Source organism: Nuphar pumila, chromosome 1 (assembly GCF_984573655.1).
Source record: "Nuphar pumila chromosome 1, dmNupPumi1.hap1.1, whole genome shotgun sequence".
Classification (NCBI taxonomy): Eukaryota; Viridiplantae; Streptophyta; class Magnoliopsida; order Nymphaeales; family Nymphaeaceae; genus Nuphar; species Nuphar pumila.
The window spans coordinates 117,123,280-117,145,202 of NC_143249.1; the positions used below are offsets into that span (position 1 = coordinate 117,123,280).

At 34.0% G+C, this 21,923-nt stretch overlaps 1 protein-coding gene across 1 annotated transcript in view; it reads left to right on the forward strand.

The window, feature by feature from the left end:
• Positions 1-367: 367 nt before the first annotated feature.
• The window catches only part of LOC149849115 (putative homogentisate phytyltransferase 1, chloroplastic), a 41,889-nt gene continuing 20,333 nt past the window's right edge, over positions 368-21,923 (forward strand). The window contains exons 1-7 of the mRNA XM_089998518.1: positions 368-853; positions 969-1,037; positions 10,296-10,567; positions 10,649-10,732; positions 10,811-10,885; positions 11,071-11,154; positions 13,972-14,061. Of these exons, the coding sequence (XP_089854644.1) occupies positions 778-853; positions 969-1,037; positions 10,296-10,567; positions 10,649-10,732; positions 10,811-10,885; positions 11,071-11,154; positions 13,972-14,061 (750 nt within the window). The 5' untranslated portion in view covers positions 368-777. The remainder of the gene's footprint in view (positions 854-968; positions 1,038-10,295; positions 10,568-10,648; positions 10,733-10,810; positions 10,886-11,070; positions 11,155-13,971; positions 14,062-21,923) is intronic.

Below are 21,923 nucleotides of genomic sequence, written 5' to 3' on the forward strand. Positions count from 1 at the left end.
TTCAGACAATCATGCATCTGACATATGTGAGGGTGGTGTACATGGCATCAGAATTGAATGCCAAGGTACAACTGAGAGTTTCTCATGGATTTCTATACATTGAGGGGGTTGATTCAGTAAATTCAATTCAGTCTTTGAACTCAAATAAAGGTCCAATCTGTTGCGTATCCGCAAGTGCACTGGCAGTGATTTGTAATTCAGACAAGCATGCATCTGACATACGTGAGGGTGGTGTACATGGCATCAGAATTGAATGCCAGGGTACAACTGAGAGTTTCTCATGGATTTTTATACATTGAGGGGGTGATTTAGTAAATTTAATTCAGTCTTTCAACTCTATAAAAGTCCAATCTGTTGCGTATCCACCCGTGCACTGTGTGCTTTCCTGCAGAGAGAGAGAGAGAGAGAGAGAGAGAGAGAGAGAGAGTGAGTTCTGCATGCTCGGAGTGGACCGCCGAGGCACCCATCTGCTTAAAAATCTTAGTTTCTTTAGGTTTTCTTGTGGAAACAAGAATACCCACCTTGCTGAATTTGATGCCTGAGACAGCCGTTTGCCTAAAATCTTGGCAGCTTCATTTTCTTCTACAGAAACGAACATACCCATTTTGCCTAAAACCCTGCAATCTTCATCTTTTTACTGTGGAAGCCCATTAGAGTGGTTGTAGGACTCGTGTTGATCTGTAACAAGTCATATAGTAATTCATGCATTTCTATGAAAGGGTATAGCTCAAATTGTTGAGTTTCAAACCCAGGGGTAGACTTGTGGCAGAGCTAAAGATGGATTCCCTTCTTGTTGGAGTTCTCAATAAGCAAAAATGTTGTAGAGCTGTTGCTTTTTCGAGCCTTGCTAAGGGTATACCATTTCTTCCATGAAGTTGTCGAGTCGAGCTTTTCATATTCTTTCTTCTGGGTCCTCTTGGTTTTGGCTTTCTTTTGTTCTATTAGTTATTGTTTGAATGTGTTTGTAGGTGATTATGCTTCTTATTGGCCTAGGAGAAAGTTGAAATGGGATGTTTTGAAGACAGTTGAGTACCCAAGTATGATTTTACTCTCTCTCTCTCTCTCTCAAGCACAACAGATGTACATTTTCCTTTATACCTTCTTTTCGTTACTTTTGTGTTTTTGTGGTGAATTTGGTAGTTTGTCTAACTTTTTGGTTTACGGATGGTAGTCAAAGTTTTTTCCATTCGATTTGCTTTTCTTCTCACAATTTTGCGGTGGAAATTTTCCAGAAGGAGATATTAATACGGATTGCCCCTTGCCTCGCATAGGTGTCTCTGCTACCAAACAACTAGCGAATACTTCAGGGTACAAATCCGGAACACGTTGGTAATAGATGTATTCAGATGTTCAGGATTGTGGATTATAGACGGCTAGGCAGTTTCGATAAACAGATCAAATATAAAACCACATAAATATTTGTATAGTGAGGAATGGAAATGATTTGTAATGATCAGAACGCTCTTAATTAGTATACACGGCCAACAGTTAAGATGGTTGTCCTTGAGGGATCCACACCTCGGCCAGGGGGATCAGCTCATACATTTCAGGTTGAAGAGAAGTTCATCGCCTAAAGTTGTGTTCCTCGCCACAGGGCCGAAGCTGAGGACTCCACTCTGTGGGCCGGATGTCCCTTGGGGTTTTTAGCCGAGGTCGTCAGACTAGGACTCAGTAAATGATAATTCCTACTGGTGACTAGAAAATCTGTGGTTTTCTCTCTGATTATCCAAAGAGAGAAAAATAAGTTAAGTCTGATCTGCATGACAGGATGCTGAAATGTCTATCCATCAATCTAAAGACATTAGGGTCAAATAGCTAAAATCAGATGTACATGTCATTATTTTTTTCTTATTGAATGCTTACAGAAGAGCCTGTGAGTGGCCCATGAAGGTGTATAAATGGAAAATGAATTCAAGTGTTATACAGTGATGCACAGACAATACAAAAAGGAATATTGCAGTGTTATAAAAAATGTGCCTTGAGGCGCGGCCCTCTATGCCTCAAGGCGCAATTTTTTTTTTCAACAAGATTTTTGTAGGTTAATCTCATATATTTTCCAGTTATTTCAGTTATGTAATAAGTTTCTTAGTATATTACTATATTTTAACTTTTGTTGGTTAATCTCGTATATTTTTCAGTTATTTCAGTCATGTAATTAGTTTCTTAATATATTTTAACTTTTTTTGGTTAATCTCATATATTTTTCAGTTATGTAATCATTTTTTTAGTTACTTTTATATGTTAATCTCATATTTTTTTAAAATAATCTCATATATTTTAACTTTTGTAGGTTAATCTCATATATTTTTCAGTTATGCAATCAGTTTCTTAGTATATTTTAACTTTTGTTGGTTAATCTCATATATTTTCCAGTTATGTATTCAGTTTTTTAGTTACTTTTATATGTTAATCTCACATTTGTTAGAATAATCTCATATATTTTAACTTTTGTAGGTTAATCTCATATATTTTCCAGTTATTTCAGTTATGTAATCAGATTCCTAGTATATTTTAACTTTTTTTGGTTAATCTTGTATATTTTCCAGTTATGTAATCAGTTTTTTAGTTACTTTTATATGTTAATCTCATATTTTTTAGAATAATCTCATATATTTTAACTTTTGTAGGTTAATCTCATATATTTTCCAGTTATTTCAGTTATGTAATCAGTTTCTTAGTATATTTTAACTTTTTTTGGTTAATCTCATATATTTTCCAGTTATATAATCAGTTTTTAGTTACTTTTATATGTTAATCTCATATTTTTTAGTACTTATTTGAGATTTTTTATTTCTTATTGGTTGTTATTTCATCAATGAAGTATTTCTTTATTTATTTGTATTTTTAAATATTTTTTTATAATTTTTTTAAAGTTTTCAAAAAAAAAATTGAGGCTTACTCTTTACGCCTCGCATCGGTTTTTAGTGGAGCGCCTCGCTACGCCTCAACGCTTTTCACAACACTGTATTACACTGATAATGCAGTTGAATTCCCCAGCTCGTAAATCATTAGCTGATGGGCTTCATGTATGAGCTCTCCTGTCTGCTAGGTTTTGTTATCTAGATCAAGTAAGAGGAAATTTAACTGAGGGAAAAGGATAACCCTAAAATGCGCCAACATGAAAGGGTATAGAACAAAATGCATGATTAAGCACCAGCTCTGAAGATGAAGTATTCCATGTACAAGGAAATTTTAAATAAATACTGGTGAACACTTTGAAACACAAACTGGTAAAACACCTCGGATCTGTATGTGCTATTTGTTTAACTAAGCTGCATGCTTAAGCAGGTAAGACTACCAAGCTATGTCCAGCATTTGTTTCAGCAATTGTAGACTGATGTTAGCCAAACATGGCCCAACTTTGTCATTTGTTTCAGCAATTGACTCATCAAGATTAGCAAATTATGTTCTGACTTGGTCCAAGGTTATATATATATAGTAGGAGGTAGCTGCCTAACATTTTCTGAGCCTACCGTCAGCCTACGAGGATATGGAAGGACTTTTTCCATTTTTTCTAAAATCCGACCATACAAATGTGATCTACATGTTTGATTTTGTAAGAATTGACTCTTGGATCGTTTGATTCCAACAATCAGTTAGGGTTTTAAAAGATTTAAAAATCAACGGTCTGCAAATTTCAAAAATATTGAATGCTTAAAAAATCATCTGTTTTATAAAAGAAAACATGATCCAAGTTTCATTTCCTAGCAAATCTTGCAAAAAACAACCCGAAAACCCCTAGTTGCTGGTGCTAGGCTGCTGATAGGCTCAAAAGTGTTAGGCTGCTACCACTTTTCATATATATATATATATATATCTTTTCGTGAGTGTGTGTATGGTTAATATTTGGTGCTATTCAAGCTTTATCGACTCAATCTGACCACATAGATATGTTCAACATGGTTTGTTTGCTAAGGATCAAACCTTGGATCATATTATTTCGATCTAAAAATGTCTTTTTGAGTCATGAAATTTTAGTACATGTCAAAATCATGACTCAAAACTCTGTTGTTGAATTTTTAAGCTCTTAAAAAGTCTGCTTACATGTCAAAATCATATGACTCAAAACTCATTTTCTACTAAACTAACCTTGTAGATGACATTCATAAGGTCCAATCTACAAAATATAAAAGAAAGTGATTTATACTCGTGGTTTTGTGCCTTCAGTATTCCCAAATATTAACCTATATATACATAGAACTATTGAGTGTATATATATATATATATATATATATATATATATATATATATATATATATATATATAGAGAGAGAGAGAGAGAGAGAGAGAGAGAGAGAGAGAGAGAGTATGTCTAGTTTCCAGACCATTTATCTCCCAGATCGTTCCAGACCCCTTTCGAAAACATATTTGCATGTGTTTTTTGTTTAATCTAAACCCATATATGTGATCTAAATGATTTATTTAGTAGAAAACATATATTAGTTTAAACCTTTTTCATGTTTTGATGTGTTTTTGGCTCAACCAAAAAATCAATGGTTCGTATTACACCAAAAATTTCAACAAAATCAAGAAATTGTGTTAAATTGATTCAATTCAAAAGTTTTTTTAGTAAATAAGCAACAATAAACGCATCTACAAGGTTAGATTAAGCAAAAAAACTTCTGCAAGTTTTTTAAAATGGTTTGGGATGGTCTGGGATATAAAAGGTCAGGAAGCTACACACACATGGTAATGGGATAATGTAGTGTGTTTTGTTGGCAGACAAGTAAGAAATGCTTAGATTAACTGATTCAATGCAAGATGTGTTAAATAATATGTAATATTCTATTCTAACTAGGAATTTTTCTCTTTCTTTATTTTAGTTAGAGTAGTTTAGTTAGAGGATCTTTGCCTTTTTTTTTTTTTTGGACAGCTTTAACCTTTTGAGTAGTCAACATTCTTGACTTAATCAAAAAGGTAGAGAGTCGTTGGACTCCCAATGGCTCTATTTAGAGGCGTTGGGAGCTTAACGACTCCCTCTCATAGTCCTTCTTTATGTGTATATTTATGGGGCCTTTGCCCCCTCACAATGTATGAATTATGAGGGTGATTCCCATTCAATAAAACCATATTTTTTCTCTTGTTTTTGCATACCCCTTTTTGGGCATTTTGTTTAAACCTTCGAGGTTATTGTGAGTGGATATTTTGTATGAATCTTTGCGTGCCATTTGAAGATTCGATTGTTGGTGATACAAGATCTCATCTTCTTACATGATATCAGAGCTTAGTGATCAAGCTAAGTTTTTCTTTCAGTGCATCGAAAAGCGTGCCATTCAAAGTTTGAAAAAGAAGTGAAGTTTTTTTCAAGTGTGTAAAAAACATGATTGTGTAAAAGCTTGGAAGCTTAGAGGAGCACTCATACTCATTATCCATGGTAGAGTATTCATTGTCTTCTCTTTTGTCTCTTCTTTTCTTCTTCCCTATTCTTGTCCTTTCTTAACCTTGTAAAATGGATGACAATGATAATGTCAGCATTAAACCCATTAAGCTAACAATTCAACCTATGTTACATGGGCTGCAATTATAAAGCACCTTATATGGGGAAAGGGATTGTGGAGATTAGTGGATGTGATCGAGTTGGAACCTAAGCTAATCCTTACAAAGGTTGAAGGTGAGAAAGAAATACCTCTTACGGAGGTTGATAAAGACAAAGCCATTAGCACTTACGAAAAAAAGTGGAAGGAACGGAGAATGGGACATGCCAAGATTATGTCTTGCCTCAAAGTAGTGTCGATATCAAAAAATGTTCAAGTCTTACAAAATTTGAGCATGCAAACGATGCTTGAGACTATCTTAAGAGAATGTACTCTCTTAAAGACATTGCACTTGTGAAACTTACAAGACAAAGTTCGAAATATGGTTCAAGGGAACAAGTGCATTAGAGAGTACTATAATAGCTTGTTCGAGTTATGAGAAGAGTTGGCTCTCCTTGAACCAAAGTGACATTGTCCACAAGACATAGAACTCCATCAAAACCAAATAAATGCGGAGCACTTCTTCCAATTTATTAGTGAACTAAGATCGGGATTTGAATCAACCAAATTCGTTCTTCTTCATCGATGAAAGGTTCCTTCAATAGAAGACACAATAGAAGAATTAAGCATGAAAGAGAATATAGGCTTAAAAATAGGATCTCCAAGAGTGATGATGACTCGATTCTAGACGTATCTAGACCGAAAAGCCATGTTCGTACATACAAACCCCCATACTATGGAAGGATAAACGAAGAAAAACAAGGAAATGAATTTGAAAAAAAGAAAGTCATTTGTTACTATTGTCGAAAATAGGGACATGTAAAAACTTATTGTCCAAAATTGAAAAAATCTTATGAAAAGAAGGTTGCCTCTGTTGGATCTCCACAAGAATCAAGCGAACTATCCATTGGAAGCATGCCCTTGACTCAATTAGTGGATGCACTTCAACCACTATTCAAAGGACCATCTTCATCCACTGGAGCCGCAGTCTCTTCCATTGGCATCTTTGATCCCGGTAAATCTCTTTGGTTTCTTGACTCAGGTGCCTCGTTTCATATGACACAAAACATTGATATGTTATCCAAATGTCATAACTCAAGTGGATCAAATATTTATATCGCCGATAGAACATCTCTTGAAATCAAAGGAATATGAAATTTTGAAAAAATTTCTCAAAACTCAAAAGGATTTTGTAATCCACAAATTAAATATATTCCTAAACTCAATCTAAATCTTTTATCTGTCTCTCAATTATCTAACCATGGATATAATGTTTCTTTCTCTTCGCATGGTTGTCAAGTCCAAGATCACCAGTCAAGGAAGCTGATTTGGGAAGGCCATAGAGAAAGAGGCTTATATTACATGAAATTTTTGAAAATACCGAAGAATACATTATATTGTAATGTTCAGAAAATGAATTTAGATCTATGGCACAAGAGACTTGGTCATCCTAGTATATCCAAAATACAATTTTTTCTAAAGATGATTTTTTTTTTATAATTTTGAAACCTTTATACGTGAAAAATGTATTCTTGGTAAAATAAAGAAATTACCTTTTCATGCAAGAACCTTTGTCTCTTCTCGACCACTTAAGTTAATACATTTGGATGTGTGGGGACCTGCACCTGTTATATCAGAAGGTGGTTTTATGTATTATGTAATTTTTGTAGATGATTTTTCAAGACATACTTGGATTTATTTTCTTAAGTATAAATTCAAAGTTTTCTCGTACTTCCAAATATTTCATAATCTATTCAAAAATCAATTTAAGAATGATATTTCAATCTTTCGCATTGATTTAGGGGGAGAGTTTCTATCAAAAGAATTTAAAGATTATTTGAATTTATACGGTATTGCACATCAAAGAAAGAAAACATAGACACATTATAGAAACAACAAGAACTTTACTCATTACACATCAAGTACCAAAAACTTTTTGAGCCAAAGCCACTCTAACTGCAGTTTATCTTATTAACAAAATGTCATCCTCTTTACAACAACAACAACAACTTCTTCATCCCAAACAATTGGGGAATGCCATCCTCTTTATTAAACAATATATCTCCTATTGAAAAACTTTTCAAACAAATCCTAGATTATTCTACGTTAAGGGTTTTTTGGTGCAAATGCTTTGTCTTTTTTGAAAAAAATGACAAACTCTCTCCTCGTGCTATTCCTTGTGCTTTCTTAGGATATGCGAATCACCAAAAAGGCTATAGATGTTTTGATCTTAAAACTAAAAAATTGTATGTGTCAAGAAATGTATCTTTTTTGAAAACAGAAAGTTTTTTTGAAAAAAGGAATTCTAAGAAAATAGATGAGTATTCTTTTTTATTGGACTTAGTTCAAAAGATTCATGAAGGCGATATTCATGAAAGTCAAGAAGATGAGAATGACATGATAAGTACCGAATCATTTCATGATAGTCAAGATTGTATTCAATACTCTAGGTGGGGTAATTTAGAACAACCATGTGCCCTTGAAAAATATACTAAAGAACAAGAACAAATACCAACAAAAAGATCATCTAGAGTCTCAAAAGCTCCCGAAAAGTTTGTGTCCTATGAGTCTTTTTCACCAAAGTATCAAGCCTATATTGCCTTAATACATTCCTAAATAGAGCCTTCTAACTATGCTACAACAAAGGAAGAGTCTGAATGGGTCGAAGCAATGACAACGAAATTAAATGTCTTAAAAAATGCGAATACCTGGACTATTCAAGATATTCCGCCAGGCAGAAAGCCTATAGGATATCGATGGGTGTATAAAGTTAAAACCAAGAGTGATGGTACTCTTGAGAGATTTAAGGCCTGATTAGTTGTCAAAGACTATTATCAAAAGTATAGAATAGACTATGAAGAGACCTTTGCTCCAGTTGCTAGAATGACCACAATTAGGACCTTAATAGCTTTTGCCGCTATAAAGAAATGACATATATATCAAATGGATGTCAAGAATGCATTTCTCAATAGAAGCTTAGCCGAAAAAGTGTATATGGAACCCCCACCTGACATTAATATTACTAAAGGAAAAACTCTTTGTTTAAATAAGACTCTGTATGGTCTTAAACAATTCCCAAAAGCTTGGTATGACAAATTTAGTTAAGTAATGCTTGATTTTGTTTTTCAATCTTATCTTATTGACACAACTTTGTTTGTTAAAAAATTTGGTGCAGGTATTATTATTCTTATCTTCTATATAGACGACATGATCATCACTTGAAGTGACAAATAGGGAGTTGACAACATTAAAAAATTTCTCAAAACAAATTTTGAAATGAGTGATTTGGGTTTTTTAAAATACTTTCTTGGTACAGAAGTAACTTATTCTTCTAGAGGTTATTTACTAACTCAATCTAAATTTGCTTTAGATATTGTTGACAAGTCTGGTATCTCAGATGATAAACAAGTCGACACTCCCGATCTAATGACTCCAACTCATACTTAAGAAAAAGTGCATAATTTTTTTTTCAAATCAACTGAGGAAATCTTCCCAAAGACCGCCTTTACAATTCCACCACAACTAAGAAACTCGACACACCACAAGGGATCTTACACCCCATCTTTCAATCCAAACCCAAATTGAATCAACTTTATTAATTAAGAAATGCTAGAGTCATGAGACAAATAAATAAGGACATTAGAGTGCATAAGGAAAATAAAAAGAAAGAGCCCCGCTGTTCATAAAAGTCTGCCAAACAATCATGTGATCCCCTCGTAACTTCTCTCATGAGCAAGTCGCTTCACTGGTCATCTGAGGCTGCTGCGAAAAATACCAAAAGTAGGGTGTCAAAATCCAAGAAATTCTGCGTACGAATTTCCCTAATGAAACAAATAAGCATAAAGAATACAGATAAGATTCATGCAATAATTAAGAGAGATGCTATTAAAACACTTTTCATAATTTCATAAGCATTAAAGACATTTATCGTGCAACAGGATGCAATATCATAAAATTCAACCATGCATCATAAATAAGGAATACAAATAAATATGCATGATCTAATGCATAACAGGAAGATGCATGATGTCAGTGCATATGCATGAATAAATTATATGTGTGTTCCTATTAAAATGCACACAATTTACGTTCCTCTTTTTATTACAGTTCCCGCGGATACACCAAATGGATAAAAATTTCCGAGGTCAAGTATGGTTCACAGGATAATTTAGCACACAAATTGTATTTTATTACTGAGTTTTAAACTTAAACCTCAACGGATATGATGAAACAACACCATCCATTGGAACATTAGAAAACATCTAATATCGGGGCACCAGAGAAAACAACATCCACGTGTCACTTCTTGGTATACCAAAACAACAGTTGTATCTACACACCACCCCCAGACAAAATAGCGGAAACTCCATAAAACCGTGGCCAGGAGAAGAACCTCAATATCGGGTTCGGGGGCAACTACAATACACACATACTGTTAGAAGCACATCTTAACAAAAATATCGTCTGATGCAGACATTATAAGTTTATTGTCAATCATATACTTAGTTTGATGAGTTTCTTGTTGCTAATTTTGGTTCTTTTCATTGTTGCATGATTATAGAGGTAGTGTCAGGTAGCATTGGAGAGAATAATTCTTGTTTGAAATTGAAACTGAACTTATATTCCTATTAAAAATTTTCTTTAATGTGTTTGTTTTTGAGTTATTTCATTGATGAATTGAGCCTGTTTTGCCGTTGAAAAGTTTCTTAAATTCTTGTTGTATTGATTCTTATGTTATGGTTTCAACTAGTCAATTTTTACCTACAATGTTGAATGCTGCTGGTTTGCATCTGTTAATTGCTGAAATTTCTGGCTTTTTAGGGAGAGTTAGATTTTCAAATATACAAGCCTTTGCTATTCTAAATGGGCAGCATATTAGAAGGTCACATCAATGTGAAAGGGGACATCATGCCACAATCATTGAGAAGAAAAAAACATTATTACGGCAGCATCATTACTGTCCTAGTGCTTCATCAGACCAAACATTTGAATCAGAGCCTGAGGTTATTTACCCAATAAATGCTTGGGCTTCAATTCAAAAGTCTTTGGATGCTTTCTGTAGATTTTCAAGGCCTCATACTGTTATAGGCACTGTAAGTCAACTCTTTAGCATAAGTTTTATTTATTTATTTGCATTGTGAGTACTAGGCTTACATGCATTGCTTTTTGTCCAGGCGATAAGCATAGTATCAGTCTCTCTTATTGCTGTTGAAAGCATATCGGAGTTTTCTCCACTATTTGTTACTGGATTGTTGAAGGTAACTGTTTATGTTATTGTTGCACTGCTTTACATGTTGAATTTTGGTTGGATTTTCATTTGACTTTTTTTCCCACAGGCTGTGGTGCCAGCACTCTTCATGAACATTTATATAGTTGGATTAAATCAGTTATTTGACATAGAGATTGACAAGGTAGGTTAGAAGCATTTGTTTTGGTCATTCTTTGTTGCATAATCCCACCTCCACATTACATTACTTTCTTTTATTTTTTAATTAATTCCAGCATCTCCATTGTTACATTGTTCCTTTTCATATAATCGTTTCTTTAGATATATAAAATTTATGCATATTATTACATATATTATCTCTCCTTTCAGGTTAACAAGCCAAATCTTCCTCTTGCATCTGGGGAATATTCAGTACAAACTGGAACAGGAATTATTGTTGCCTCTGCCTGTCTGGTAATTCTTGTTAAGGGTCTTTTGTATCTATATAGTTGTTTTAAGTTTTTCAATATGAACTGTATATATTCAACCTTGAAAAACAATTGGATCTTGAGAGCGGGAATGTAATAAATATAGGCTATATTTCCTATATGTCATGCGCTTTACAAGACTAGCCATAGGTGAGTCTGCTGATCAAAGCGAATGCACAGAGCTTGGGCTATTCACGCTCAGTTTATTTAGGCTGAAAGCTGGCGTGAACCATGCTCATAGTGATCTGAAGTGAGGCTGATCTGGCTAGCTTTTAAAAAGATATGTTGTCAACAGTAAGAATAAAAAACCAGACCTACTGTTTTCAAGCCATGCACCTCAACCAAGTGTACTATACCAAACTATGTAACTGTATATGTGCCCTTTCTAGCAAGCCTACATGAGCCAAGAGAACCTGATCCCTCCTTCGTAGTGTTAATCTCAGTAATCTACACAAGCAGCCATCCGATTAGCTTGCGAAGCCTATTTTATGAGCCTGAAGGCCCAGAACAAACTTTTATATAAGCTGAACCATTCCAGGCTGTGAGTTGCTTGATTTATTTCCCGGTCCTAGCCATTGAGACAAGATTAAACAGTAATTAGCTGCATGAATAGTCACAGATATCAGTGATATTTTCAAAATATTATGATATTATCGCTGTATTTTCAGAAAATGATTTTATAGGTAAAATATCACGATATTTTGAAAATATCGACAATTTGATAATATCACGATATTATTAATTATTGATACTGTTTTTATTTATTTTCTATATCTTAAATGTGTTTTTCTTCTTTATTTTGCCTTTTTTACTTATTTATTTTATTATCTATGCAAGATGGATAGAATGGGAGGCAAAATAGCCTCTATTTTAAGAGAAAGAGTGCCTCACTTGACTTCAAGCTGGGGAAGGCAAGTCACTTGACTCGATAACTATTCATCTAGAGCTCGATCATATATAGAGCATTAGCCTAGCCATCAATGATATTTTCTCACTTATTTTTGTTATATATATATTTATTTTTTTAAGCCCCGAGATTTTTGCGTGATTTTTCACCAAACCTATAATATCGCCAGAAATAGCCTCGCAGAGATATAGCTGATAGAGATATTTGTTCACCCTTGAGAAATTTGAAAGCCCCTCTGCTGGATAGTGGACATATAACCAAGTGTTTACTTGTTGCATGTTATTTATGAGATTAACAACACAGCAATGAGTCCAGCTGATTAAACTTGTCCTTAAGCATCCATTAGAAGTGATGTTTTGACGCAGATCATCTCTGACACATTTCACTTGCAATTGTCCTACATCTTTTCTCTTTATGGCACTGTTGAAGTGATTGTCGATAATTTATATGGTTATTATAGTTTTTACTGTTTTAGCTGCTCCAATCATGAGCTCAATAGATCATAACATTTTGCATTTCAAATGATTCTATTTTTTGTTCGAATATAGATTTCTTTTTTGAAAGATGAATTATTTCAGTAGCATTTACTGCTCTCAGTTCCTCATATATCAGGTGAATTAGGGCCTATTTAGTTCACTCAAAATGGTGAAAATAATGCTCATTTTCATAAAAAAGTGGGCCCAATTTTTTATAGAGGAAATGCACCCATTTCCTATAGAAACCCTTTCATACCTTCCCCATGGTGAAGTATTTTCCCTCATTTCTGAGTTTTTCAAAGGTCATGCCTTTCATACGGGGGCCTTCCTTCCCTTGAAATAGATGGGTCCTTATAATTCTTTTGATTTTGTTGACCTTGTTATTCCCCCTTATATTACGTGACTATTAATGTGGATTTCTAATTCTCCAAAATATTAGTGTTCAAATTGTTCTCTTTTCTACATAAGTTTTGATGTTGTTCAAACCAATGTTATACGTATTGTACCACATCGTATGATATGGTATGATACATATCGTTATTATGAAAAGTATCGGGGTAGGCCTAGGAAGACATGGATGGAGGTGATAAGAAAGGATATGAATGCTTTGAACCTCACCGAGGACATGGCATTGGATAGAAATGAATGGAGGAGAAGGATTCATGTGGAAGACCCATAATGATTTTCTTTGTTGGTTCATATCGCCGACCCCAATTGTTTTGGGATGAAGGCGTAGTTGTTGTTGTTGTTGTTGAAACATGAACTCAAGCTTGTGGCAGTCTTGAAATGGAACCTAGTAGCTGCTATTTCTCAATGCTATTTCCTTGTCACATGATTATATTTGAATGTGTGAGGGAAGCTAGGCATGTGGCATTAGTACTTACCAACACCCAAAAGTACTTCTAAAGCAACTACCAAGTTCCAGAAGCACAGTTCTGATGTTTTGGTCCTTGCCAAGTTCCCTCATCCTTGTGCCACCATGAATATTGTCTACTATGGAAATGGGGGGCAAAGACTCCAGGTTGAGCTGAAATTGGACAGATATGGATTGATCTTGATATAGGTGAAAGAAATGGCTTTCTGAAAGACTTTCGTCATCATGCTAAATGTGGTGTCCTTGAGTGATGAAACTCAAGAGTTTGTTTATGCTGTCATAGGAATATTATTCATCATAAGTTCATAACTAAAGAATAATTGGGTGATATTTTGCACATGAGAGTTTCTTATTAAGATATTTGAAAGTTTAATCTTCATGATGTTTTATGTTTCGGGACTTTATTTTCTTTTACATGTTAATCCTTCATATCAATAAAAGGCAGAATCATTCTCTTTGTTTTGCATGTAAGAATTTCTTGTGAAGCAACTTTGATATTTTAAAATGATGATGAAAAGAAACTTTTTATTTGTATGTCTATCGCAGAGTTTTATCATGGGGTGGATAATTGGTTCCTGGCCACTATTTTGGGCCCTTTTCATCAGCTTTGTTCTTGGAACTGCATATTCCATCAATGTAAGATGCTCATTGCCTCTTCCTCAAATCTATTCTAGTAAGCCTATTTTATTTCATCAATAATCTGTGATCTTTAAGCTCCAAATTGTGGTTGCTGATGCAAGGATTTAATTGAGATTGCCACTGTTCCACCAGCTGAAGCCAATTGAAATTTAGTGTTGACTTAACTGATAAGTGATCAAAGTTGACAAAAATTGTTTGGCAAGCCCTTGTCATCTCATGTGTGGTTGAGATAATTGAGATTTTAACTTAAAAATCACGTGATCTAATTAAAGCCAATTTCTTGGATTGTTAGGTTTACTCTTGGACATAGTTGCAAATGCCATGAATATATCTAAATTTGATAAGATCACCATACTCTTTTATGATCATAATCATGACAATTTCATTATGTTTTAAATTATTATTTGCTAAACTTCCTATTTATATTTCTGTACAAGAAACCAGATAAAAAAACCAAAAATCTACTTAATATTGACAACTGAGAAACTGTTGTTATTAACAATTGAAGTTGCATTATTGGATTTTGTGTGTATGTTGGTGTTGTAGGTATTTTTATATAAAAAGGATGTTGTACAATGGTTAGCTTGACATTTTCATGGGTATAAGATGGCTAAGTGGAATTTGGTTTGTAGGTGTTTTGAAGGTTCTGTCATTGTCTGGCAGTGAAATTGAAGATATGTTATTTTGGCTCAGAACTTATGGTTTTAGAGGAGAAAGTTTGCATGTTTAATGGCATCATACATTGTTAATGGTGGTCTTGAGGTGGATGGTGAAAGTGAAATTTAAGCTTTACATGGTTCTGAGTTTGGTTTTAATGGTTATTGGTCGCATTGTTGATGAAGTGCTTTGGTAATGGTATTGCAGTTTTAGGGAGGAAACAGTAAGTTTTAATTGGTAGTATGGGTTTATTATGGCGATTTTGACTTAGTCAACTTGAAGTTTTCAATGGCTTTATGTTGGAGATTTGTGTGTATGCACACATGCATGTGTATTCCCATGCATTTCATTTGCTTTTTGAAGTTAGGTTTTCTGGATGACACTAAGTATAAAGGTGTTGCTTTTATATGAGATAGCTGAACTTAAATTCTAGTTGATTTGGAATTATTGGTCTGATCATTCTTAAGGTGTTTCCAGGCAATGTGCAAAAATTTTATCTCCTACAAATGATGGATGTCAATTTGTCTGTTTCACCGAAAACATTCACCGACAATTTTCATGAACCTCATAAATGTAAATGTTTAACAAGTTCATCCATTAAAGTTGGAATGATATAGTTGTATTGGTGCAGTGCGGGGTAGCGTGGTAAGAGTTTAGAAAGGAAGGATAGAAAACAGGCACATAAGAAATTTAAAAAGACCAATGATTTACAGCAAAGCGAGATGATTTAAGGTGAGGCACCTCATGATTCTTTTTTCTCGATTAAAAAGAAAGAACAATTTGGTTTAGATTGAAAATTTCCAGGTCCCTATGGTTCAAATTAAGGCCTCAAAACCTCAAAATCAGAGGAACAAGTTTCCCACAAGACCTATATATAATGCGAAGTGAAAAGAAAGCTGCGAAGATTTAGATGAACGAAAAGAAGAAAGGAAGAGATCAAAGCCAAAATTCTTAATTAGGAAAGGAGTGTGGGTGAACAAGGAGGAAGTTATTGAATGATAGGATTAGTTCATAACAACTTAAGTTTGTTTGGCAGTCACCTTGCTGCTATCTTCCATATCATTGACCATGAAAATTAGTTAAAAGATATAGATGTAATGAAATAGCAGAAAATACAAAAACAATGCCACTAAGGGCTTTACAAGATCATGTTCACAAAAGTGCATATGCACAAACCAATGCCACTAAGGGCTTACAAGATTACAATCACAATGTACACAAGCACAAGTCCACTATCGGACAAAACAATAGCCAACAAGGGGCAACAACACAAGCATTAAGTGCATATAAAACATTAAGAAACTAAATAGAAAAAACACAAAATATAAAAAATATTTGTGTTTATTGAGCATAAATGCTTAAGAAAAACATTAGTTACAAGAGAGGGGGTTCAACCCCTATTTATACACAAAGGGAGAGCATGAAGCTCTAATGGGGAGCTCCCAATAGAGTCGTTGGGAGCTCCCAACGGTCACTAAGTGTGATAGTTGGGGAGCCTATAATGACTGGATGGTCTTTTGTGACCGTTGGAGAGCTCCTAATGACTGTAAGGCCTTTTGACGATAGAGCCTGTGCTCTTTACCAAAAAGACTTTAAATAAAAAAATAAAAAAACTAAATAAGAGAAAAATTGTCCCTAATAAACAATACTGTTACACCAGTAAAATGATGAAAATAGTCAAAATACCCCTAGTGGGTATTTACCTATTACATCATTGTATACATACACACACATATATATTGTAATAAAGTGGATCGAATCCGATGAATATGCAAGAACACACACCTCAATCAAGTGGGAACACTTGATTGAATAATCACACCACCTACACAATAGTCAAATGAGAAAGTATATTGCACAGAATGTAAAACCCGTAATTTTTAAGGATTATTAATAAATAAAGAACTCATTTTTTATTTCCAAATTAGAAATGTGTTTTTTGAATTTCATTTATTTATTTATTGCATATTCATTTGTTCATTCAAGCCAATCAGGGTATAATTTGCATTTATAGAATTATTTTGGGCTATAAATCACTATATATATTATATTTAAATATATTTTTGATGGAGTTTGTAAATTATTGGAGTGTATTTGTGTGTTATTTGGCTTTTGGTAATGATTTATAGGGTAATTTGCTATTTTTGGCTAATATTTTATAATTGACATTTTTTGAGTTTTTGGCGTTTGCGATCACACACGAAGGGTTCGTTGTATTGCTTGGGTAGCGGTCTTTGCGGACTTCGAAACTCCTCGATCTTTTGAGTTTCGATTCATTGTTCTTCACATTATTAAGGTAAGATACCTTAACTGAACTTGTAGAGAGCATGTTTAGGCACTAATTGTGTAAGCATGATGTCGGTGCACTGAATATTTAAATGAATTGCAAATATAAGTTATGCTCACACACTTCACTTAGTTATGGATATCTAAGACTCTTGTGATTGTAATTCGAAGATCATGCTTGTCATGATTGTAGTTAGCGGAATATGGAGTGTGTTTGCTGCAGGTACACTTGTGTGTGGGTATGAATACCAGTGCACTTGTGAATGTATAATATATATGCAATGTGTGTCATCATACTTTGGTTTGCGCATACTATGTTGCTTTGTGTGTTTGTATGAATTTGATACATGGTGCACATATAACTACTATGGATATGTATAAGTCGTGTTTGATGCATACTGTGAATGTTATATCTATTGTCTTGTCATATGATGAATTCATTTATTCTTGTATCGAAGAATGCATGTGAATGTTATAAATTGTTTTGAACTTGTATGTCTTGTTTGCTTGAGAAATATATGCGTATGATGTACGATAGGATGGTCAATGAGATTTTGACCAACCCTTGCACAATTACATCTAAGGTGATATATCGATTCATGTGGTGAAAAATGCATATGACTTTTATCGTGTGTGCAAATCTCGAACTACGTAGGAGTTATGTATGTTGAGGTTTAGTTGCTTCGTATTATGAAATGTGCATGTTCACGTATGCATGCATAAAACTCATGTTTTGTTTGCGTATGCTTCGAGGTTCAATTTACGAAGTGCAATGTTCTTTATGGCGATGATGTGATGTGTAGGATAATATGCTTATGTATGATATGATTTAAATGCCACGTGAAATGAAATTATGAATGCATGCGATAAATGTTTAAGTTCAATAGTGAACTTTGGTTCATAAAGCCTTATTGGTTAAATGTGTGATTTTATAATTTTAATGCCATATGAAATGATGTATGATGTGATGCTTTGATTGTATACATGCTTGTACCCGTGTTGATGGCTATCGACCCTGAAAGTGGTCAATTGTATTAATGCATGTATCATAATAGTTTTCACTGGATATGGTACTCGTTGAGAAACTGTTCCTAAAGGATTCTCTGTGAGGGTGTGCATGACCAAATCAGGTAATCCGGCTAGAGCGGTAAGCCTACGTGAGGAAGTGCATTGTTCAAGAGCGGTTAGCCCACGAAGACAGTATATTTCTGTGAGGAAGTGCATTATCCAAGACCAAGCAGACCATCCGTCTAGGGCGGTAACTCCTTGTGAGGTTGTACATTTCACAGACCGGGTGATCCGGCGTGAATTTTGTAAATCTTTATTATGAATAAATGAAATGTTATGATGAATTTTGATGATCTTTTGAGTTGATTGAGATAGCCAGTTATGAATCTATAGATTTGGCTCTTCAATTATAGCATGATTATATATTGAACTCAGATACGATAATCAGATCCTTATTGATTTTAGTTCTTGATATGAAGTTATGATTCTGACGCTTATGTATGACACATCACGCCTACAAATGACTAATTTTGACTTATTAGGTGAATGATACGTGACACCAACATAGTGATGAATTGTGATGATCTTCTGAGTTGATTGAGATAGCCAGTTTTGAATCTATAGATTTGAATTTTCTATTATAGCATGATTATATATTGAACTCCGATATGATAATCAAATTCTTATTGATTTTAGTTCTTGATACGAGGTTATGATTTTGATGCTGATGTTAGCGTATAGGTGAATGACACATCACGCCTAGAAATGACTAGTTTTGACTTATTAAGTGAATGGTACGTCACGCCTACATAGTTTCATTGCAAATGATTGCATTATGATTGTCTGAGTAAATATATTACACCTATGTATCATTATTGATGTGTATTATGAATATTTAACTAAATTACTTATAAGGTATGTGCGTGTGTTTCACGTTGGAATGGTCAAATGTGATTTGACTTATTGTTGATAAGAATTATGAATGCATATGAAAATGATGCAATGATCTGAATGCCTTATATATATATGCGATGACTTGTATGACTTGAATGCATATAGATTATGGTTTATTATGTGAGTTAAGGTTAAATAGAATATTAAGTGATGAAATGCTTTTAAATGCTTTATGTTCGAATGCTTGGAATGAATGACTCATAGGACGTTGTTCCCTTGTTTATCACTTGATGATGGATGAGTAATATATTTTTACCTTTAAATACTTGATATGTTTTTTTTAAGTTTGTGTTTGGGTTGCTTTACCAGACTTTAGCGAGTCTGACCCCGTTTTATGGAGGATAGGTAATGCAGGTAAAGTATGATGAGTAGTTTGAGCGAAGGGCTGGTCGAGCTGTATCCTCGAGGGTCCACTCTTACCTTACAATCTTGATATTCATGATCTTTTCGTTTTAAGTACTTGACCATGTAGAGATTGAAGTATTGTTTTCATACTCTGATTTGAAATGAAATTAAAACTCTTCATATTTCAGTCTTATATTGTACGTGGTTTGAAATGTGTATATCCCGTACATTTTGATTTGATTGTTATCTTTAGTTTAACCGCGCCCAAAGTCTTAACCGTTTTTAAAAATCGTTTCCGCATTATAAGATCTGATTTATACTTATAAAAAAAATTTGGTCTCAAAATTTCAATATTTAAACTATAATTAAGGTTAAAATTTTTGGGGCGTTACAAATGGTATCACAACAGTTCGGTAACAGTGGCCACGAGATGCGAGTAAGACGACTGTCGCAAGTAAGGTATTTGTTTCTAAATCCTGTAGATGCACATATATGAAAGGTGTCAATATTAAATATGAAAGACCTGTATAATTTGTGATGTTTGAAATGTAGTTGATGTTAACTTAAAAATATACCTAAGACTCATATTTATTTTGTGATCTTTTCTTCGCCAGATGGTTTGGGTAAGAAGGGTCAATGACCTGATGAATACCCTCACCTGTTTAAATGATTTTATAAATTTCGATAGTGAAATTTCTTTTAAGGGGGTAGGATGTAAAACCCATAATTTTTAAGGATTATTAATAAATCAAAAACTCAGTTTTTTTATCTCCAAATTAGAAATGTGTTTCTAGCTTTTGAATTTTATTTATTTATTTATTACATATTCATTTGTTTATTCAAGCCAATCAGGATATAATTTGCATTTATAGAACTATTTTGGGATATAAATCACTATTTATATATATATATATATATATATATTATATTTAAATATATTTTTATGGCATTTGTAAATTATTGGAGTGTATTTGTGTGTTATTTGGCTCTTGGAAATGATTTATAGGGTAATTTGCTATTTTTGGTTAATATTTTTATAATTGGCATTTGCGATCGCACACCAAGGGTTCGTTGTATTGCTTGGGTAGCAGTCTTTGCGGACTTCGAAACTCCTCGACCTTAACTGAACTTGTAGAGAGCATGTTTAGGCACTAATTGTGTAAGCATGGTGTCGTTGCACTGAAAATTTAAATGAATTGCAAATATAAGTTATGCTCACACTGTAATACCCACGATTTTTATCAGATAAATAAATTTAGATTTTTAAGTCATTAAGGTGATACAAGAATATTTTATTGTTTTAATTATTTATTTGTAATTGAATCTTGGATAACCTATTTGGATCTTCAATGTTGGATCCCAATTATCCTGTTTAGAACTCCGATATTCCATTCGGATCTTAGATATCGGACCACGAACCTTAAAATGAATATTTAATAATGGATTTCGGTCAAATGGATTGGATTTCTGGTAATGGATCCTCATTATCGGGATAAAATTTGATATTGGATCCAGGATGAATGAAGCGGATCAACGAAGTTTAATTCAGATTCTTAATAAGAAAAATTTTATATCAGGTCTATAACATTTTAGAGGGGTCTGTAATGAAATATGCGGAAGAATCCAAGAATGCTAAAGCATTCACTATGTCCCACACGGACAAGTGCAACAAGCACAAGAGAGAAAATCCACTAAGGGATATACGAAGGGCCTTATAAAAAGGCTACACACATGAAAAATAATATCACTATTATTGAAGAGGAGCTCTTAAGAGCAATACAACATACAAGGGGGGTTCCCCCTACTTATAAGAAAAGGAGACCAAAGGGGCTCCCAATAGAGTCGTTGGGAGCCCCCAACGACTCCATTGTGGGGCCCCTTTTCGGTATCCAAAAATACATTTAAAAAATAAAAACAGTGAAATAAAAGAAATAAAACAAGTACCCCTATTGGGTACTTGTGAAAAGACCATAATACCCCTATCGGGTATTATGGTGAATATACATCTATATTTATATATATAGATGTATTATTGCATATTATTACATATGTTTTAACACCCCCCCTCAAACTTTACGGGGAAATGACCGAAAGTTTGCCAAGAAGGAACAAGAAGCGAGGAGCAGGCAGGGCTTTGGTAAAGAAATCTGCAAGTTGATATTCTGAAGTGACATATGGCAGTGTAACTGTCCCACGAAGATATTCATCACGTACATAATGACAGTCCATTTCAATATGTTTAATCCTCTCATGAAAGGTGTGGTTGCTGGCAATGTAGATGACACTTTTGTTGTCGCAACAAAGCTTCGAAGCACTGGTAATTTCGACTCCCATATCTTGAAAAAGACTTCAAAGCCACACAAGCTCCATTGTAGTAGTTGCCATAGCCCTGTATTCTGATTCAGTAGAAGACAATGAGACTTTCTGCTGTTTCTTGCACCTCCAAGCAATTAGCGAATCTCCTAGGAAAACACAAAAGCCAGTAGTTGAGATTCGATCATTTGGGTTTCCTCCCCAGTCAGTATCAGTATAAGCCAGTAAGTCTAAGGAAGAGAGTGAGGATATGAATAGCCCTTTAGTCAAAGTATTTTTGATGTATCGAATAATCC